This window comes from Panulirus ornatus, chromosome 16 (genome assembly GCF_036320965.1).
Source record: "Panulirus ornatus isolate Po-2019 chromosome 16, ASM3632096v1, whole genome shotgun sequence".
Lineage (NCBI taxonomy): Eukaryota > Metazoa > Arthropoda > Malacostraca > Decapoda > Palinuridae > Panulirus > Panulirus ornatus.
The window spans coordinates 30,325,419-30,348,252 of NC_092239.1; the positions used below are offsets into that span (position 1 = coordinate 30,325,419).

The 22,834-nt window shown below is 40.2% G+C and overlaps 1 protein-coding gene across 5 annotated transcripts in view; it reads right to left on the reverse strand.

The window, feature by feature from the left end:
- Positions 1-22,834, reverse strand: part of LOC139754203 (macrophage mannose receptor 1-like) — a 140,952-nt gene that overhangs the window by 58,456 nt on the left and 59,662 nt on the right. For all 5 annotated transcript variants that reach the window (XM_071671433.1, XM_071671438.1, XM_071671437.1 and 2 more), the window contains 7 exons: positions 22,452-22,525; positions 20,270-20,437; positions 17,188-17,408; positions 11,180-11,309; positions 8,740-8,910; positions 4,254-4,370; positions 4,002-4,144 (listed from right to left, as the gene is read on the reverse strand). In XM_071671433.1, the coding sequence (XP_071527534.1) occupies positions 4,002-4,144; positions 4,254-4,370; positions 8,740-8,910; positions 11,180-11,309; positions 17,188-17,408; positions 20,270-20,437; positions 22,452-22,525 (1,024 nt within the window). The remainder of the gene's footprint in view (positions 1-4,001; positions 4,145-4,253; positions 4,371-8,739; positions 8,911-11,179; positions 11,310-17,187; positions 17,409-20,269; positions 20,438-22,451; positions 22,526-22,834) is intronic.

Sequence of the window (22,834 nt, forward strand, 5' to 3'; positions counted from 1 at the left end):
CTCTTCCTACACGTACACATGCCTTACATCCTCGATAAAACCTTTTCACTGCTTCTAACAACTTGCCTCCCACACCATATATTCTTAATACCTTCCACAGAGCATCTCTATCAACTCTATCATATGCCTTCTCCAGATCCATAAATGCTACATACAAATCCATTTGCTTTTTAAGTATTTCTCACATACATTCTTCAAAGCAAACACCTGATCCACACATCCTCTACCACTTCTGAAACCACACTGCTCCTCCCCAATCTGATGCTCTGTACATGCCTTCACCCTCTCAATCAATACTCTCCCATATAATTTACCAGGAATACTCAACAAACTTATACCTCTGTAATTTGAGCACTCACTCTTATCCCCTTTGCCTTTGTACAATGGCACTATGCAAGCATTCCGCCAATCCTCAGGCACCTCACCATGAATCATACATACATTAAATAACCTAACCAACCAGTCAACAATACAGTCACCCCCTTTTTTAATAAATTCCACTGCAATACCATCATAACCTACTGCCTTGCCGGCTTTCATCTTCCGCAAAGCTTTTACTACCTCTTCTGTTTACCAAATCATTTTCCCTAACTCTTTCACTTTGCACACCACCTCGACCAAAACACCCTATATCTACCACTCTATCATCAAACACATTCAACAAACCTTCAAAATACTCACTCCATCTCCTTCTCACATCACCATATATATATATATATATATATATATATATATATATATATATATATATATATATATATATAGTTTTGGAAAGAGGGGCAAGTATGCAGTCTGTTGTGGATGAGAGAGCTTGGGAAGTGAGTCAGTTGTTGTTCGCTGATGATACATGATACAGCGCTGGTGGCTGATTCATGTAAGAAACTGCAGAAGCTGGTGACTGAGTTTGGTAAAGTTTGTGAAAGAAGAAAGTTAAGAGCAAGGTTATTAGGTACAGTAGGGTTGAGGGTCAAGTCAATTGGGAGGTAAGTTTGAATGGAGAAAAGCTTGCAGAAGTGAAGTGTTTTAGATACCTGGGAGTGGACCTGGCAGCGGATGGAACCATGGAAGCGGAGGTGAATCATAGGGTGGGGGAGGGGGTGAAAATTCTGGGAGCCTTGAAGAATGTGTGGAAGTCGAGAACATTATCTCGGAAAGCAAAAATGGGTATGTTTGAAGGAATAGTGGTTCCAACAATGTTGTATGGTTGCGAGGCGTGGGCTATGGATAGAGTTGTGCACAGGAGGGTGGATGTGCTGGAAATGAGATGTTTGAGGACAATATGTGGTGTGAGGTGGTTTGATCGAGTAAGTAATGTAAGGGTGAGAGAGATGTGTGGAAATAAAAAGAGTGTGGTTGAGAGAGCAGAAGAGGGTGTTTTGAAATGGTTTGGTCACATGGAGAGAATGAGTGGGGAAAGGTTGACCAAGAGGATATATGTGTCAGAGGTGGAGGGAACGAGGAGAAGTGGGAGACCAAATTGGAGGTGGAAAGATGGAGTGAAAAAGATTTTGAGTGATCGGGGCCTGAACATGCAGGAGGGTGAAAGGCGTGCAAGGAATAGAGTGAATTGGAACGACGTGGTATATCGGGGTCGACGTGCTGTCAATGGATTGAACCAGGGCACGTGAAGCGTCTGGGGTAAACCATGCAAAGTGTGTGGGGCGTGGATGTGGAAAGGGAGCTGTGGTTTCGGTGCATTATTACATGACAGCTAGAGACTGAGTGTGAACGAATGGGGCCTTTGGTGTTTTTCCTAGTGCTACCTCGCACACATGAGGGGGGAGGGGGTTGTTATTCCATGTGTGGCGAGGTGGCGATGGGAACAAATAAAGGCAGACAGTATGAATTATGTACATGTGTATATATGTATATGTCTGTGTGTGTATATATATGTGTACATTGAGATGTATAGGTATGTATATTGTGCATGGGTGGACATGTATGTATATACATGTGTATGTGGGCGGGTTGGGCCATTCTTTTGTCTGTTTCCTTGCGCTACCTCGCTAACACGGGAGACAGCGACAAAGTGAAATAATAAAAAAATATATATATATATATATATATATATATATGATGATAGAGTGGCAGATGTAGGGTGTTTTGGTCGAGGTGGTGTGCAAAGTGAGAGGGTTAGGGAAAATGATTTGGTAAACAGAGAAGAGGTAGTAAAAGCTTTGCGGAAGATGAAAGCCGGCAAGGCAGCAGGTTTGGATGGTATTGCTGTGGAATTTATTAAAAAAGGGGGTGACTGTATTATTAACTGCTTGGTAAGGTTATTTAATGTATGTATGACTCATGATGAGGTGCCTGAGGATTGGCGGAATGCGTGCATAGTGCCATTGTACAAAGGCAAAGGGGATAAGAGTGAGTGCTCAAATTTCAGAGGTATAAGTTTGTTGAGTATTCCTGGTAAATTGTACGGGAGGGTATTGATTGAGAGGGTGAAGGCATGTACAGAGCATCAGATTGGGGAAGAGCAGTGTGGTTTCAGAAGTGGTAGAGGATGTGTGGATCAGGTGTTTGCTTTGAAGAATGTATGTGAGAAATACTTAGAAAAGCAAATGGATTTGTATGTAGCATTTATGGATCTGGAGAAGGCATATGATAGAGTTGATAGAGATGCTCTGTGGAAGGTATTAAGAATATATGGTGTGGGAGGCAAGTTGTTAGAAGCAGTGTAAAGTTTTTATCGAGGATGTAAGGCATGTGTACGTGTAGGAAGAGAGGAAAGTGATTGGTTCTCAGTGAATGTAGGTTTGCGGCAGGGGTGTGTGATGTCTCCATGGTTGTTTAATTTGTTTATGGATGGGGTTGTGAGGGAGGTGAATGCAAGAGTTTTGGAAAGAGGGGCAAGTATGAAGTCTGTTGTGGATGAGAGAGCTTGGGAAGTGAGTCAGTTGTTGTTCGCTGATGATACAGCGCTGGTGGCTGATTCATGTGAGAAACTGCAGAAGCTGGTGACTGAGTTTGGTAAAGTGTGTGAAAGAAGAAAGTTAAGAGTAAATGTGAATAAGAGCAAGGTTATTAGGTACAGTAGGGTTGAGGGTCAAGTCAATTGGGAGGTAAGTTTGAATGGAGAAAAACTGGAGGAAGTAAAGTGTTTTAGATATCTGGGAGTGGATCTGGCAGCGGATGGAACCATGGAAGCGGAAGTGAATCATAGGGTGGGGGAAGGGGCGAAAATCCTGGGAGCCTTGAAGAATGTGTGGAAGTCGAGAACATTATCTCGGAAAGCAAAAATGGGTATGTTTGAAGGAATAGTAGTTCCAACAATTTTGTATGGTTGCGAGGCGAGGGCTATGGATAGAGTTGTGCGCAGGAGGGTGGATGTGCTGGAAATGAGATGTTTGAGGACAATGTGTGGTGTGAGGTGGTTTGATCGAGTAAGTAACGTAAGGGTAAGAGAGATGTGTGGAAATAAAAAGAGCATGGTTGAGAGAGCAGAAGAGGGTGTTTTGAAGTGGTTTGGGCACATGGAGAGAATGAGTGAGGAAAGATTGACCAAGAGGATATATGTGTCGGAGGTGGAGGGAACGAGGAGAAGAGGGAGACCAAATTGGAGGTGGAAAGATGGAGTGAAAAAGATTTTGTGTGATCGGGGCCTGAACATGCAGGAGGGTGAAAGGAGGGCAAGGAATAGAGTGAATTGGAGCGATGTGGTATACCGGGGTTGACGTGCTGTCAGTGGATTGAATCAAGGCATATGAAGCGTCCGGGGTAAACCATGGAAAGCTGTGTAGGTATGTATATTTGCGTGTGTGGACGTATGTATATACATGTGTATGGGGGGGGTTGGGCCATTTCTTTCGTCTGTTTCCTTGCGCTACCTCGCAAACGCGGGAGACAGCGACAAAGTATAAAAAAAAAAAAAAATATATATATATATATATATATATATATATATATATATATATATATATATATATATATATATATATATATAATTACCAGTTTGTTCTTGATTTTATTGCCACTCTAAGCAGGGATGCCACACTTACAATTTGTTGATCTCCATTGGGTTCTCCAGGAGCCCAGTTGGTGTATGTCACAGGAGTTTGGTCGACCCAGTGGTAACCTCTTTCATTCCGTAACCCAACCCATACGTTGATGTTCATAGTTCCAAGGACAACTGTGAGATATGCTGTGGGAACAGACGAAGTCAAGTTATCTGGTTCTGGCTAATGAATTTAGATGTAAGCGAGATAGTTATAAGCAGGCCTGAATGTAGAATTAATTGGTACAGTACCCACCTTGCTCAAGAGCTGAATGAATACACATTAAGTCTGCATGGTCATCGAGGTCTCTACAAGATTTTCGAGCTGAGGTAAAGTTCTTCTTGTCTGTTAAGAACTTTATGCATTTTGTACCTGTTGAGTACATAACGATCAAAATAATACATATACTGTGAAGCTTGGGGTAATGAATACTGATATCTAGATTGTTAAAGAAGTGCACAAGTACTTAATGTGCAAACAAGAAATAGCTATATCCGTGTTAGGGCCTTGTAGATGTTATAACCCAGCTTACAGCTGAGATAGGGATTGTATGAAGGCATGGAATAGCTTTACAGCTGTGGTACCCCCTATTCCTTCTACATTAGAGGGAATTTTTCTGCAATGAGAGGAGAGGACTATACACCAAAGATGGATTTTGAAGGTTTAAGTGTGCATTATGATGAGGTAAGTGAGGAATGAGGATTTTGAAGGTTTGTGTGGTGAGCTAATTGAGGAATGAGGATGACACACACACACACACACACGGCGATCAAATATGATAAGTAATTAGATAAATGTACATGCAGAACCTTCACTGTCAAGAGGTATATGCACAATCACCACTGGAAAGAGAAAATAAGCGATGAGTACTTTCGTTTATTACACCCTCAGACACAGTGGGGGAGATACAACCTTAAAAACACAGGTAGTGAGGCGGGGCTTCATTAATCCCCTTGGAGTGCAGGTGGGCACTAATTATGTAATCTGACGTCTGACCTTCCTCTCCTTACATGATGTGTGGACAGGGTTATTCTGGTGGATACTTAAGTATTTCAGTTAACAGTTTGTCCCATTCAAAATGGCCAAAGAACATATTTACATTATGATCAAATGTGCCAGAGATCGAGCATGATTCAGTTACATTTCTTTCACAGAAACAATTTGATGTAGCTATGGTCTTAGCTCCCTCCCAGTCGATATGACGATCAAAGACAGGTTTATGTTGAAATAAGCCGTTGCTCTATTGGGCTATCCTAACGCTATGTTGTGAGATCCTAGTCTCCAAATCTTTCCCCAATTGTCCAATATAGAATTGGTTAAAGTCTTTACATATGACTTCATAAATAACACCTGTATTATTTGATGGGCTATTTTTTATGAGGGTTTTCTTGAAGTGTTGTCATATTTCAAAACTGCTTTACATTGATTTTTTTGAGAATGCGAACACATTCGAGAAAATTCTCGTAGAATGGAAGAATAAGGGTTCTTTGGTAACTTTTACGTTCTAGCTTATTATTCTGGCCATTATAGAAACGTTTCCTTGATATATTCTGACACTGGTTATACATATATTCTTTGGGTATCTTAGCTTCTGCCCAATGTAATGAATCATTTTCAGTTCATCTAAGAATTCAGGATCTGAAATCCTATATGCTCTCAGGTTCAGAGTTATGCAAACCTATCTTTTTACATTAATATGATAATTTGAACAATAGTGGGCATAAGGCGATATTTGTAGGTTTACTGTAAACCTTAGTTGTCAAGATATCTTTATCCCTAATGACCTCTACATCCAAAAGTAAACTGTATGGAGGGAGCTATCTAGTTTAACTTATGCAGAATGTCCTCAATGAGTAGATTGTTAGGCCAAAAGCAAAGTACGTCGTCCATATATCTGAGTCTATGTTTTGTTCATAAGGCCAGTTATAAGCTCCGTAGGTTCTGCTACATATAAGATATCCAAGTGGCTAGCACATTCCCTAGTGTACTTTCACAAGTGTTTCCGGTTGCTGGTGCTCGACCCTAACTCCACCAACCTGAACACCACCAACCGAAAACGCTTGTTTACCAATGGCGTCTTAGGCTCGCCTCTTCCTTGTATATCAACTGACTGTTGTGTTTTCTGTCTTATTATTGTATCTTCCCTGACGATGTGATCATTACACGAAAGTGCACTTGGGAACGTATCTTGTTTCATTTTCCTCATAGTTATCAGGATATATATATATTTCTTTCTTTCTTTCAAACTATTTGCCATTTCCCGCATTAGCGAGGTAGCATTAAGAATATATATATATATATATATATATATATATATATATATATATATATATATATATATATATATATATATATTATTTTATTTTATTATTTTGCTTTGTCGCTGTCTCCCGCGTTTGCGAGGTAGCGCAAGGAAACAGAAGAAAGAAATGGCCCAACCCACCCCCATACACATGTATATACATACACGTCCACACACGCAAATATACATACCTATACATCTCAATGTACACATATATATATATACACACACAGACACATACATATATACCCATGCACACAATTCACACTGTCTGCCCCCATTCACTCCCATCGTCACCTCGCCACACATGGAATACCATCCCCCTCCCCCCTCATGTGTGCGAGGTAGCGCTAGGAAAAGACAACAAAGGCCCCATTCGTTCACACTCAGTGTCTAGCTGTCATGCAATAATGCCCGAAACCACAGCTCCCTTTCCACATCCAGGCCCCACAGAACTTTCCATGGTTTACCCCAGACGCTTCACATGCCCTGATTCAATCCACTGACAGCACGTCAACCCCGGTATACCACATCGATCCGATTCACTCTATTCCTTGCCCGCCTTTCACCCTCCTGCATGTTCAGGCCCCGATCACTCAAAATCTTTTTCACTCATCTTTCCACCTCCAATTTGGTCTCCCACTTCTCCTCGTTCCCTCCACCTCCGACACATATATCCTCTTGGTCAATCTTTCCTCACTCATTCTCTCCATGTGCCCAAACCATTTCAATATATATATATATATATATATATATATATATATATATATATATATATATATATATATATATATATATATGTATATATATATATATTTTTTTTTTTATACTTTGTCGCTGTCTCCCGCGTTTGCGAGGTAGCGCAAGGAAACAGACGAAAGAAATGGCCCAACCCCCCCCACACACATGCATATACACACGTCCACACACGCAAATACACATACCTACACAGCTTTCCATGGTTTACCCCAGACGCTTCACATGCCTTGATTCAATCCACTGACAGCACGTCAACCCCTGTATACCATATCGCTCCAATTCACTCTATTCCTTGCCCTCCTTTCACCCTCCTGCATGTTCAGGCCCCGATCACACAAAATCTTTTTCACTCCATCTTTCCACCTCCAATTTGGTCTCCCTCTTCTCCTTGCTCCCTCCACCTCCGACACATATATCCTCTTGGTCAATCTTTCCTCACTCATCCTCTCCATGTGCCCAAACCACTTCAAAACACCCTCTTCTGCTCTCTCAACCACGCTCTTTTTATTTCCACACATCTCTCTTACCCTTACGTTACTCACTGGATCAAACCACCTCACACCACACATTGTCCTCAAGCATTTCATTTCCAGCACATCCATCCTCCTGCGCACACTCTATCCATAGCCCACGCCTCGCAACCATACAACATTGTTGGAACCACTATTCCTTCAAACATACCCATTTTTGCTTTCCGAGATAATGTTCTCGACTTCCACACATTCTTCAAGGCCCCCAGAATTTTCGCCCCCTCCCCCACCCTATGATCCACTTCCGCTTCCATGGTTCCATCCGCTGCCAGATCCACTCCCAGATATCTAAAACACTTCACTTCCTCCAGTTTTTCTCCATATATATATATATATATATATATATATATATGGCCTTTGTTGTCTTTTCCTAGCGCTACCTCGCGCGCGTGCGCGGGGAGGGGGTTGTCATTTTCATGAAATAGCATTCCCCCCGCCCCCATCCCCGCGTAGTAGCCCCAGGAAAAGACAAAAAAGGCCACATTCGTTCATACTCAGTCTCTAGCAGTCATATGTATTGCACCGAAACCACAGTTCCCTTTCCACATCCAGGCCCTACAAAACTTTCCATGGTTTTCCCCAGACGCTTTACATGCCCTGATCGAATCCACTGACAGCATGTCGACCCCGTTATACTACATCGTTCCAATTCACTCTATTCCTTGCACGCCTTTCACCCTCCTGTATGTTCAAGCCCCGATCGCTCAATTTTTTTTTCACTCCATCCTTCCACCTCCAATTTGGTCTCCCACTTCTCGGTCCCTCCACCTATGACACATATATCCTTTTTGTCAATCTTTCCGCACTCATTCTCTCCGTGTGCAAACCATTTCAACACACCCTCTTCTGCTCTCTCAACCACACTCTTTGAATTACCACACATCTCTCTTGCCCTTTCATCATTACTTACTCGATCAAACCATCTCACACCACATATTGTCCTCAAACGTGTCATTTCCAACACATCCACCGTCCACCGCACCACCTTAAATTTATATAGCTCATGCCGCACAACCATATAGAATTGGAACCACTATTTCTTCAAACATACCCATTTTTGCTCTCTGAGCGGAGCTTAAACTAGTATCTGTTACATATCGTTCTCCCTTCTGATATTAGACTTGGGCAGCAATTCCACTGTGTGACTAACCAATATGGAGCCATCCCTTGTGGCAGCGGCCTTCGGGAGCCTGAGTGGTCTGCATGGGTGGGAGGGTCATGCCATGTTGTCGCTTACAGATGCGACCTTCCTTGTGAGCACAGTTCTGGTCGTTCCAGTAGCCTTGCTGATGGTTGTACAGACCGATACAGTCCTCTTGGTCTGTGGGTGCAAGAAATATCCTGATGTTTACAAATACTATGGCCTCTAATGGTTCTAAGTAATCTGTAAGTACAATTTCTATTGTCAAAACCCTTATGTTGTTGCTATACTACAGTGAGAATTAGCTACGTCACTTGCAACTTGCGATTGTATATAAGAATGAAGTAAAAAAATATGCATCAGAAGGATGTGTCATAGACATGAATATTGAATACAGCACATGCCCCATAAAAGGCCTGAAGAGAACGCCTTACCCCCATCGTTACGTGAAAGCAGATTTTGATCAAACAAATATATTTTTTCTCGAATTTTTCTTGAAGGGTGATATACGATAATTAGTAACATCAGCATTATAGTAAACATGTACTAGAATAACATTGTGCTATATGAAATACTAAAACACTTTTTGGTAATTGATCTTTTTTCTAGATCAAACGAATGTATTAAGAGCAGATTCAGCCAAAAAGGAAAAGAGACTCTACTAAAATTTTTACAAAAATCCTAGAAATAAGCAATGATGTGAAAACGTAATGGATGGGTCCTACGGGAGAGCAGTAGTTGTGGTAGGTAACCAGATAGATATACTTCATTACACTATTAAAATGAATAATTTCGGGATTTACGTTTTGAGAAGCGCTTCAAATTCTGAGTGCTGGGGGTGTTTTTAAGTATATCTCTGGAGATGATACACTTTTACTTCGTCGCATTATCACAAACTTTATGTTTCTCACTGCTAAAAGGAAAGATAATTGGCATGACACATTTATCCCCGCGATGAAGCTAGAATATGATAGCACACCCAGGTAAAACAGACACATCATCATGACAGAAGCAGCACTCACACAGCATTATGACTGACCCAACACTCGCACAACATTATGACTGACCTAACACTCGCATAGCATTATGACTGACCTAACACTTACACAGCATTATGACATACCTAACACTTACACCGCATTATCACAGACTTAGAAATCATACAACATTATAGCAGACTTAACACTTACACAGCATTATCACAGACTTCATATTTAGCATTAGCACAGACTTAACACTCACCCTGGATTTTAACAGATTTGATACTCACACAACATTATAAGACAACACTCACACAGCATTATGACAGACCTAAGACTTATATATCATTATCTGAGACAACATCTACACAGCATTAGCACAGACTCAATACACACTGGATTATAACAGACTTAACACTCACACAGCATTACAACAGACTTAACAATCACACAGCATTATGATAGACCTAATACTTCCACAGCATTATGACAGACCAAACACTTACACAGCATTATTACAGAATTGACACTCACACAGCATTATAACAGACTTAACACTCACAAAGCATTACGACAGACCTAACACTCACACATCATTATCAGACAACACTCACACAACTTTATCACACAAAACACTCACACAGATATTAATCAGACTTAATACTCACACACAATTGACAGACCTTACACTTACAGAGCACTATCACAGTTTTAACACTTACACGGTATTATCACAGGCTTAACACTCACACAGCATTATAACTGACAACACACACAGCATTATGACAGACTTAACACTCACACAACATTATAAAAGACTTAACAATCACGCATCATTTTCACAAATCTAACACATAGCATTATGGCAGACTTAATGTTCACACAGCATAATAACAGAGTTAACACTCACATAACATTATGATATATATACTTAACACTCACGCGGCATTATTATAGACTTAACACTAATACAGCATTATAGCAATCTTAATACTCACACAGCATTATCACAGTCTTAGCTAATACACAGTATAATCAAAGACTTAATACTCACACAGCATTATAACAGACATGACACTCACACAGCATTATAACAGACATAACACTCATACAACATTATAACAGACTTAACACTCACACATTATAAAAGACTTAACACTTACATACACAGCATTTTCACAGACCTAACACTCACACAGCATTATAACAGACTTAACACTCACACAGCATTAAACAGACTTAACACTCACTTATCTTTATAACATACCACTCACACAACATTATAACAGACTTAACACTCACACAGCATCATGACAGACCTAACACTCACACAGCATTACCAGAGACTTAACACTCACACAACATTCTCACATACTAAACACTCACACAACATTATCACATACTTAACACTCACACAACATTCTCACATATTTAACACTCACACAGAATTATAACAGAGTTACACTCACCAAAAAAGTTGTTTGGTTCTCCCTTAGCCCAGTTGACGAAGTCGAAAGCAGAGTCATCCAACCAGGTGTACCCAGAGTCTAACTTTGATCGACCTCCAATCCACAGGATACTATCAGAAAGCTTAGAAATCTGGTAAATATATTAAGAAATGGCAAGAATAATGAAAATGTAATATATACAAAAATCGTTATATATATATATATATATATATATATATATATATATATATATATATTTACTTATTTATTTTTACTTTGTCGCTGTCTCCTGCGTTAGCGAGGTAGCACAAGGAAACAGACGAAAGAATGGCCCAACCCACCCACATACAAATGTATATACATACACGTCCACACACGCAAATACACATACCTATACATCTCAACGTATACATATATATATATATACACACAGAAATATACATATATACACATGTACATAATTCATACTGTCTGCCTTTATTCATTTCCATCGCCACCCCGCCACACATCAAAGAACGACCCCTTCCCCCCCTCATGTGTGCGAGGTAGCGCTAGGAAAATACAACAAAGGCCACATTCGTTCACACTCAGTCTCTAGCTGTCATGTATATTGCACCAAAACCACAGCTCCCTTTCCACATCCAGGCCCCACAGAACTTTCCATGGTTTACCCCAGACGCTTCACATGCCCTGGTTCAATCCATTGACAGCACGTCGACCCCGGTATACTACATCTTTCCAATTCACTCTATTCCTTGCACGCCTTTCACCCTCCTATATGTTCAGGCCCCGATCACTGAAAATCTTTTTCACTCCATCTTTCCACCTCGAATTTGGTCTCCCACTTCTCCTCGTTCCCTCCATTCCCTCCACCTCTAACCCATATATCCTCTTGGTCAATCTTTCCTCACTCATTCTCTCCATGTGACCAAACCTTTTCAAAACACCCTCTTCTGTTCTCTCAACCACACTCATTTTATTACCACACATCTCTCTTACCCTTACATTACTTACTCGATCAAACCACTTCACACCACATATTGTCCTCAAACATCTCATTTTTAGCACATCCTCCCTCCTCCGCACAACTCTATCTATAGCCCACGCCTCGCAACCATATAACATCGTTGGAACTACTATTCCTTTGAACATACCCATTTTTGCTTTTCGATATAATGTTCTCGACTTCCACACATTCTTCAACGCTCCCAGAACTTTCGCCCCCTCCCCCACCCTATGATTCACATCCACTTCCATGGTTCCATCCGCTGCCAAATCCACTCCCAGATATCTAAAACACTTCACTTCCTCCAGTTTTTCTCCATTCAAACTTACCTCCCAATTGACTTGTCCCTCAACCCTACTGTACCTAATTACCTTGCTCTTAATCACATTTACTCTCAGCTTTCTTTTTTCACACACTTTACCAAACTCAGTCACCAGCTTCTGTATCATCAGCGAATAACAACTGACTCACTTCCCAAGCTCTCTCATCCACAACAGACTGCATACTTGCCCCTCTTTCCAAAACCCTTGCAATCACCTCCCAAACAACCCCATCCATAAACAAATTAAACAACCATGGAGACATCACACATCCCTGCCGCAAATCGACATTCACTGAGAACCAATCGCTTTCCTCTCTCCCTATGCGTATACATGCCTTACATCCTCGATGAAAATTTTCCACTTCTTCAAACAACTTGTTCCCACACTATATATTCTTAATATCTTCCACAGCGCATCTCTATCAACTCTATCATATGCCTTCTCCAAATCCATAAATGCTACATACAAATCCATTTGCTTTTCTAAGTATTTCTCACATACATTCTTCAAAGCAAACACCTGATCCACACATCCTCTACCACTTCTGAAACCACACTGCTCTTCTCCAATCTGATGCTCTGTACATGCCTTCACCCTCTCACTCAATACCCTCCCATATAATTTCCCAAGAATACGCAACAAACTTATACCTCTGTAATTTGAGCACTCACTTTTATCCCCTTTGCCTTTGTACAATGGCACTATGCAAGCATTCCGCCAATCCTCAGGCACCTCACCATGAGTCATACATACATTAAATAACCTTACCAACCAGTCAACAATACAGTCAATCCCCCTTTTTTAATAAATTCCACTGCAATACCATCCAAACCCGCTGCCTTGCCGGCTTTCATCTTCCGCAAAGTTTTTACTACCTGTTCTCTGTTTACCAAATCATTCCCCCTAACCCTCTCACTTTGCAGACCACATGATGTACATGATGTAAGAGTTAACCTGTTAGAAGCAGTAAGTTTTTATCAAGGCGTAGGAAGAGAGAAGAGTCATTGGTTCCCAGTGAAGGACGGTCTGCGGCAGGGTTTTTTGATGTCCCCATGGTTGTTTAATTTGTTTATGGAAGACGTGGTTAGGGAAGTAAATGTAAGAGTTTTGGGGGAGAGGGGCGAGTATGCAGTCTGTCGGGGATGAGAGGGCCAGGGAAGTGAGTCAATTATTGTTCGCCGATGATACAGCGTGTTGGCTGATCCTAGTGAGAAACTGCAGAAGTTGGTGACTGAGTTTGGAAAAGTGTGACAAGAGAAAGTTAATGTGAATAAGAGCAAGTTTACTAGGCTCAGCAGGGTTGAGGGACAAGTTAGTTGGGACGTAAGTTTGAATGGAAAAAAATTGGAGGAAGTGAAATGTTTTAGATATTCAGGAGCGATGAAGATTGTGTGGTAAGAGAGAATGCTATCTCGGAGGGCAAAAATGTATATGTTTGAAGGATTAGTAATTCTAACAATATTATAAGGTTGCAAAGCATGGGCTATAGACAGAAAACAGCACAAATGCATGAAAGAAAAAAAGAAATATATATATATATATATATATATATATATATATATATATATATATATATATATATATATATATATATATATATATGTTTTTTTATACTATTCGCCATTTCCCGCATTAGCGAGGTAGCTTTAAGGACAGAGGACTTAGCCTTTGAGGGAATATCCTCTCTTGGCCCCCTCCTCTGTTCCTTCTTTAGGAAAACTAAAAACGAGAGGGGAGGATTTCCAGTCCCCCGCTCCCTTCCCTTTTAGTCGCCTTCTACGACACGCAGGGAATACGTGGGAAGTGTTCTTTCTCCCCTATTCCCAGGGATGATATATATATATATATATATATATATATATATATATATATATATATATATATATATATATATATATATATATTTCTTTTTTTTTTTTTTCATACTATTCGCTATTTCCCGCGATAGCGAGGTAGCGTTAAGAACAGAGGACTGGGCCTTTGAGGGAATATCCTCACCTGGACCTCTTCTCTGTTCCTTCTTTTGGAAAAAAAAAAAAAAAAAAAAAAAAAAAATATATATATATATATATATATATATATATATATATATATATATATATATATATATATATATATATATATATATTTTTTTTACACTATTCGCCATTTCCCGCGTTAGCAAGGTAGCGTTAAGAACAGAGGACTGGACCTTTGAGGGAATATCCTCACCTGGCCCCCTTCTCTGTTCTTTCTTTTAGAAAATTAAAAAAGAACTGAGAGGGGAGGATTTCCAGCCCCCCGCTCCCTTCCCTTTTAGTCGCCTTCTACGACACGCAGGGAATACGTGGGAAGTATTCTTTCTCCCCTATCCCCAGGGAATATATATATATATATATATATATATATATATATATATATATATATATATATATATATATATATATATATATATAGCTTTATCCATTAGCATGCCTCGCATCTATATAATATTGTTGGGACTACTATACCTTCAAACATACCCATTTTGCCTTTCCAGATAATGTTTTCTCTTTCCGCACATTCTTCATTACTCGCAGAACCTTCACCCCACACCCTACGGCTCCCTTCCGTTTTACTGCTTCCTTTCGCTGCTACGTACACTCCGAGTTACCTGAAACTTCACTTCCTCCAATTTTTCTCCATTCAAACTCACATCCCAAATAACCTGTCCCTCAATCCTACTACACCTAATAACCTTGTTTTATTCAATTTACTCTCACCTTGCTCCTTTGACACAATCTTCCAAACTCACCAATTTCTGCAGTTTCTCTCGAATTTACCTACAGTTCTGTACCATCAGCAAGCAACAACTGACTCACTTCCCAGGCTCTCTCATCCCAACAGACTGCATATTCCCTCCCTCTACGACTCTTGCATTTACTCCCCCCACTTCTTTCACCACCCCATCCATAAACAAACTGAGCAACCATCGTGGCATTACACAGCCCTGTCGCAGACCGACCTTCACTGGAACCATTCACTCTCCTCTCTTCCTACTCGAACGCAAGCCTTACACCCTTGAAAGAAATTTCTCACTGCTTTTAGCAGCTTTCCTCCCACACAATATTTTCCTAAAATTTCCTTAAAGCCTCTCTACAAACCCTACCATATGCTTTCTCTTGATCTATGTATGCCACATACAAATCCATCTGATTTTCTAAGAATTTCTAGCACACACTTTTCAAAGAACACCTGATCCACATATCCTCCACTACATCTGAAACCACACTGCTCCTCCCCAATCTGATGCTCCGTACATGCCTTCACTCTCTCAATCTATACCCTCCCATACAACTTACCAGGATTACTCAAACAAATACCTCTGTAGTTTGAACACTCACTTTTATACCCCTTGCATTTATACAGTGCTACTATACATGCATGTCACCAATCCTCAGGCACTTCACCGTGAGCCATACACACAATGAAAATCCTTTCCGACCAAACAGTAATACATTCATCCCCTTCTCTTAATAGATTCAAAGGCAATACTATCCACTCCAGCTGCCTTGCCACATTTTATCTTACACAAGGCTTTCACCACCTCTTCTTTCTTCACCAAACCGCTTTCCATGACTCTCACCTCGTATACTACCCTGACCGAAACATCCAACATCTACCACTCTAATCATCCAACACATTTAACAGTCCCTCAAAATACTCACTCTGTCTCCTCCTCACTTCATCAATACCTGTTATCACTTTCCGCTTATCCCCCCCTTCACCAGTGTTCCCATTGATTCTCTTATCTTTTGCACATCATCTCATCTTATCTTCCCTAAAGCTTGCTTTTACTCACTCACCCCAACTCTCATTTGCTCTCCTTTTCAACCCCTGCACCTTTCTCTTGACCTCCATTTGCAGTACTTCCCTGTAAGTATCGCCCAAACGCCTATCTCCTCTCTTTCACCAGCAACTTTACTTCTTCATCCACCACTCGCTACCCTTTCTAATCTGCCCACCTCCCACCTTTCGCACGCTACATGCATCTCTCGCAAATGCCAGTACAGCTTCCCTAAATACTTCCCATTCCTTACCCACTCCCTCTGCTTCATTTACTATAACCTCTTTCAGCACACAACTCCACAGACTGTTCTTCATCTCCATTCATAATACTGAATGCCCCATACACTCTAATTATACCCTCAACTGCTATATTACTCACCTTCACATGCAAATCACTCATTACTAATACCCGGTTTTTTACATCAAAACTGCTGACACACTCCCTTAGCTTCTCCCGGAATACTTGCCTCTTATGATCTTTCTTCTCATGTCCAGGTGTTGGGTAAAAAAGTTCATGTCCATTTTACTTTCCTGATTGTCCATAAAAACAAATACATTCGTAAAACTGCAATGAATTTCCGAATATTTTACAGTGAGCGTTTAAAGATCTTACGAACCCATTACTTTTCATTCTTCTGAAAAGATGATCCCAGTCTGTTGAAGTATGAGTAATAACATCTGTATTAGTTACACCGGACACTTTTACCCTTAAGCAAGAGGGCACGACCCTCGAAACAACCATTTTGTATAATGACATCTACTCTAAGTTCACATAAACGAGCTCAAGGATTTTTCCTTCATGCACACTGGAAATAGTGTATCACGGTTAGACTAATTCATCTCTCTAATGCCCATTATCAATATTACATTAAGTGAATAAATAAGCCACATACCTTCGATTCAATCCAGTAGTTCTCCTCATAGGTGTGAATGGAAGCTAACTCTGCTCCTTCATTTCTACAGAGTTTGTGGGAATCCCACCAAGTCTGGGGGTCCTCATCAGAAGCAGATATGAACTTGTAGCAGTAATGTCCATAGAGAAGCCACGAGGGATCATCATCGCATTGCGTGTCCGGAACCTTGGATGGGGTCACCATCGTTGTCACCATCAAATCTTGAAGCACATAAACCATGTACGTAAGGACTTGACAAAATCACATGGAACTTGTAGAGTAATACATGATAGATATGAAAACTTTTGAATACGGGAAAGCATTTCTCATAGAAGGGATGAATAGGCTGGATAACATTGATGCATGTGGAGGCTCTGGTGGCCATATGTTGATTCTTGCCATTCATTTCATTTACATGTGTATGCAGCGGGTGGCCCATAATCAAGTACAAAAAATTTTCCTATTAGCTCCGTACTCCCTGTCATCCTTTCGCAAAGCATATAGTCTTGGAAAATTGATATCATTTAACACATTATTTATTTTTATGAGCTCCCATGGTGCAGTGTTCAACGCTGCTGACCATGAGTCACGGATGGGTTCGCCCGGGTTCTAATCCGAGGTACGGCAATTGGCCCGCAGTTAGTCCAGGTTTTCCTTCTCTTCTCTGGACTGGTCGATGAATCAGTACCTGGTATATACGAAGATATAGTTCACCCATTCATGATTACCTCAGGACCTCTTCCTTACAGAATGCATACGCGCCCCTCTCTCCAAGTCCCTTGTATTTACCTCCCTCACCACCCCATCCATGTACAAATTAAACAGCCATAGGGACATCACAAACCCTTGCCACAGACCCACCTTCATCTGTAACCACTCATTTTCCTCTCTTCTTACTCGCATCTTACACTTTTGATATAAACTTTTCACTGCTTCTTGTAGCTTTACTCCCACACCATATACTCGAAGGACCTTTCAACAAGGTATCTCTATTAACCCTTTCATATGCTTTCTCCAAGTCTATAAATGCCACATGCAAATCGGTCATTCTCTCTAAGTATTTTTCACACATTCTTTAAAATAACACTTGATCCACACAATCTCTGTTGCGCCTGAAACCACATTTTTTCTTCCCAGTCACTACTTTCCCGTAGACCTTACCAGGTGCACTCAACAGACTTAAACCTCTTTAGCTCCAACACTTACCTTTATGACTCAACAGACTTAAACCTCTTTAGCTCCAACACTTACCTTTATGATCTTGTATTTATTAAAGGGCACCATCCACGCATTCCGCCAATCCTAAGACACTACACTATGATCCATACATACACTGATAATGTAACTAACCAATCAACAGTCACCCTCGTTCTTAAGAAATTCAACTGTAATACCATCCACTCCAGCCTCCTTGCCATTTTTCATCTTGCACAAGGCTTTCACCACCGCTTCCTTATTCACCAAACCACTTTCCACGATTCGCTCACCTTGCACACCTGCCTGACACAAAATACCCCACATCTGCCACCCTGTCATCAAACACATTTAACAATCCTTCAAAATACCCACTCTATCTCTTCCTCACTTCATCATTTCCTGTTACCACTTCCCCATGTGTACCCTTAACTGATAATCTCATGTGTTTTCTTGTTTTTCTCACAATATTAACTTCCTACCAAAACATCTTTAAATTCTCCATTGCCCTCTTTTTCAGCCGTTGCGCCTTCCTCTTGACCTCGTACGGGTTTCTCTCGTACATTTCCCTGTCATTTGCACTCCTTCCCCATAAGTACCTCCTATACACAACTATTATCTCTTTCTTCAGCAACTTTACTTCATCATCCCACCACTCACTACCTTTTCTAAAATGCCCACATCTCACCTTACGCATGCCACATACTTCTCTAGCACATGTAAACGCTGCTTTCCTAAATATATCCCCTTTCTCATCCACTCCTTTACCATTTTCTTCACCAAAGTTTTGCTATTCTTCAATCAGTCTCTCCTGGTATCTCTTCACACAAGCATCTTTTCCAAGCTCACTCACCTTCACCACCCTCTTTTCATCCATATCATTTCTTAAATCCTCTGCAATCTTTCACCCTTACCCCACCAAGTAGTGATTAGACATCCTACCGGCTGCCCCTCTTAGCACATTCACATTAACGAGTCTCAATGTCTCTCTTTTGTGCGTCTATCAATTAACACATAATCCAATAATGTCTGCTCACTTTTAACTTCCTTCATGTAAATGTATTTATTTCCCTTTTCAAGCCAGGTATTCCCAGTCACCAGTCCTTTTTCCCTTTATTGGCACACAACTTAATAAGTTTTTCATCTTTTTATTCACATTAATGGGCACCCCAGCCCCATAAGAATACCTTCAACTGCCACAGCCAATACTTTCTCATTCAAATCATCCATCTCTAATACTTGGTCGCACACATCAAATTTGCCAACATATTCTCCCAACTCCTACCAACACTCTCTCTACTTCCTCACTCCTTTAGTTACCACCTCTCATAATGAACTTTGATCTTTACTCACATTAGTCTGGGACTCACAATCTCGCATTTCCTCCTTCAGCAGAAGTGCCACCCTTTTCTTTGTTCTTGTCTTCAAACTAGTCCCTGAATTTACCCTTGAGACATTTCCAAATGATTTTCCCTTTAAGTTTCTGTTCACTCAAAGCGAGAAAATCCAGGTTTATGTCTTCAAACATACAACCTATCTCTCACGTCTTCCTTTTCTGGTTACATCTACGCAAATTCTGACATCCCAACCTAAGCACTCTTTTCTTGGTTCCTTCTATGCCAAGTTTTTGAATATGAAATACAATTTCGAATGTATATATACATATAACGTAGTGCAATTTATTGGTACAATTATGTTTATGAAGAAATATAAGGCTACTTATGATATGTTTACCTACAAATCCTGCTAAAAGCGATACTTGAAACTCCTCGACAAACGTTGCTCTCTCGCATCTAACGAGAATGTTATTCACACATTCGCTCAACAGTATACTGAATGTTTATACCACATCTTTTGGGCAGGAATGAAAACGACGGAGGATTATTACCTTCTGCTGCCTCGCATATAAAGGGCAGGTAGGCATGGCACACAGTATCGGAGAGTTTCAAGGTGGACAAGTCAGCTGAACCACATTTTTCTCGGCCATGATGATTGTCTGGTTGGTCCGTAGCCCAGTCTATGTAGTCCAAGACTGTACCATCCGTCCAGTAGTATTCTAGTGGCAGACAGATGGAGAGGATTTAAATCATGGGAATAAGATGTAGATTCTCTTTGTTTTCATTAGTTGAAGTTCTGATCGTGCCTTAGGAATATAATGAGTGGTTCTGAATGTGTCAGTGGAATATAATGTAAGGATTTTGAATGTGCCAGTTATATCATATAAGGTTTTGAATGTGCCATAGGAATATAATGTAAGATTATGAATGTGTCATAGGAATTTAATGAAAGGTTTTGAACTTGTCATAGGAAAGTGATGTAAGAGAACCATAAGAATAGAATTTAAGGTTTTGAATGTGCCATAGAAATATTATGTAAGGTTTCGAATGTGCCATAGCAATATAATGTTAGGTTTTCATTGTGCCATAGGAATATATTGCAAGGTTTTGAATGTGCCAAAAGAAGATAATGAAAGGTTTTGAATGTGCCATAGGAATATGATATAAGGTTGTGAATGTGCCATAGGAATATGGTATAAGGTTGTGAATGTGCTAAAGGAGTATAAGGTTGTGAATGTGGTAAAGGAATATATGGTTGTGAATGTGCTAAAGGAATATATGGTTGTGAATGTGCTAAAGGAATATAATATAAGGTTTTGAATTGTTTTATAAGTATCTCTCATCAAGAAAACGGAGAATCCCCTTTGACGGAGGAAGTCAGATCCTCTGTGGAACATTCTTGTGAAAAAAAACCTTCTGATCATTAGTTTCTCTCTCACAAAGGGCCTAGTCTAACATTCTCAAGAGAAACAGAAAGGAAAGGAAAAAGGATGAGGAACGTTAAGAAAGTATGAGAAGGAATGATTAGGCAAAAAAGGCAAACAAATGGATAGATAGATAGATAGAGAGAGAGAGAGAGAGAGAGAGAGAGAGAGAGAGAGAGAGAGAGAGAGAGAGAGAGAGAATATTACGTGTAGAGCTCTGGTGGAGACGAAGATGTTGACAGGAGTCACAAAATGAGTCATACCGTCTGAATGTGACAAACGGGAGAGGACAATATGGCGGAGAAGAAAATAACAAATATTCTTCCCCAGAACAATTCATATCAACACTTACGGTAATTTCTGATGTATCTATAACATAAAAAGAATGTAAAACTAAAACAAAATTATGAACGCTCGCATAAACCAAGAAAGGATGGATAGATAATTCCCACTCACATAGTGTAAACAATACCTTTGCTATAGAATAGGAATATTCAAACACTTCTGTTTCATACTGTCAGGAAAGAATATGAGGATCTGAATTACGAAGGTTTGCGTTACTAGACAGACTGTTTGAATCATCTAAGTGGTTAGGTTATCCAAATCCTTAACATATAAAATTTTCTCTGTGATCTTGGCTGTATTCAACAGCCTTAGAGAACTACAAATCCTTTTGTGATTTAAACATCAGACAGAAAGAACAGAGAAAATGAGACGAAATGGAAGTGTCAGGATGCGATAAGACGGGATGGAACACAAGTACGTTCACATGAAGGAAGTTAAAAGTGAGCAGACATTATTGGATTATGTGTTAATTGATAGATGCACAAAAGAGAAACAGAGACTCGTTAATGTGAATGTGCTAAGAGGGGCAGCCGGTAGGATGTCTAATCACTACTTGGTGGGGTAAGGGTGAAAGATTGCAGAGGATTTAAGAAAAGAAATGATATGGATGAAAAGAGGGTGGTGAAAGTGAGTGGGCTTGGAAAAGATGCTTGTGTGAAGAAATACCAGGAGAGACTGAGTGAAGAATAGCAAAACTTTGGTGAAGAAAATGGTAAAGGAGTGGATGAGAAAGGGGATATATTTAGGAAAGCAGCGTTCACATGTGCTAGAGAAGTTTGCGGCATGCGCAAGATGGGATGTGGGCATTTTAGAAAAGGTAGTGAGTGGTGGGATGGTGAAGTAAAGTTGCTGGTGAACAAAGAACACGGCACGAAACAACACTATTATAATGTATGTTGCTTTAGAATGTAACAACACCTATAAACACTGCACTGCCATGTAAATACTGCGGTCCTTGGCCTACCTGAGTCTAAGTCTAGTTTGAGACCAACCCAAACGGAATCGTAGACGTCGCTGAAGTCCAGCAGTCCAGGCAGCCTGGCAGGGAACAGAGTAAGAAAGATATGTTCATTTTGTCTATGTTTGCCAAAAAATATGCCTAAGTAATTGTCCTCCCTTGAAGAAAGTACAAAATTGTCAGTGTTAACTGTTTAATGATTGTTGAAATGACTTTTATGGAATCACAGTTCACTTATACCACCATAACACCAGCAGTTTCTTTCAAAAGTTAAGGATTATAATTATAATTAATGTCTCGATTGATAAGTCATTCGTAGTTACCAATGAATTTGTCTTTATATATATATATATATATATATATATATATATATATATATATATATATAT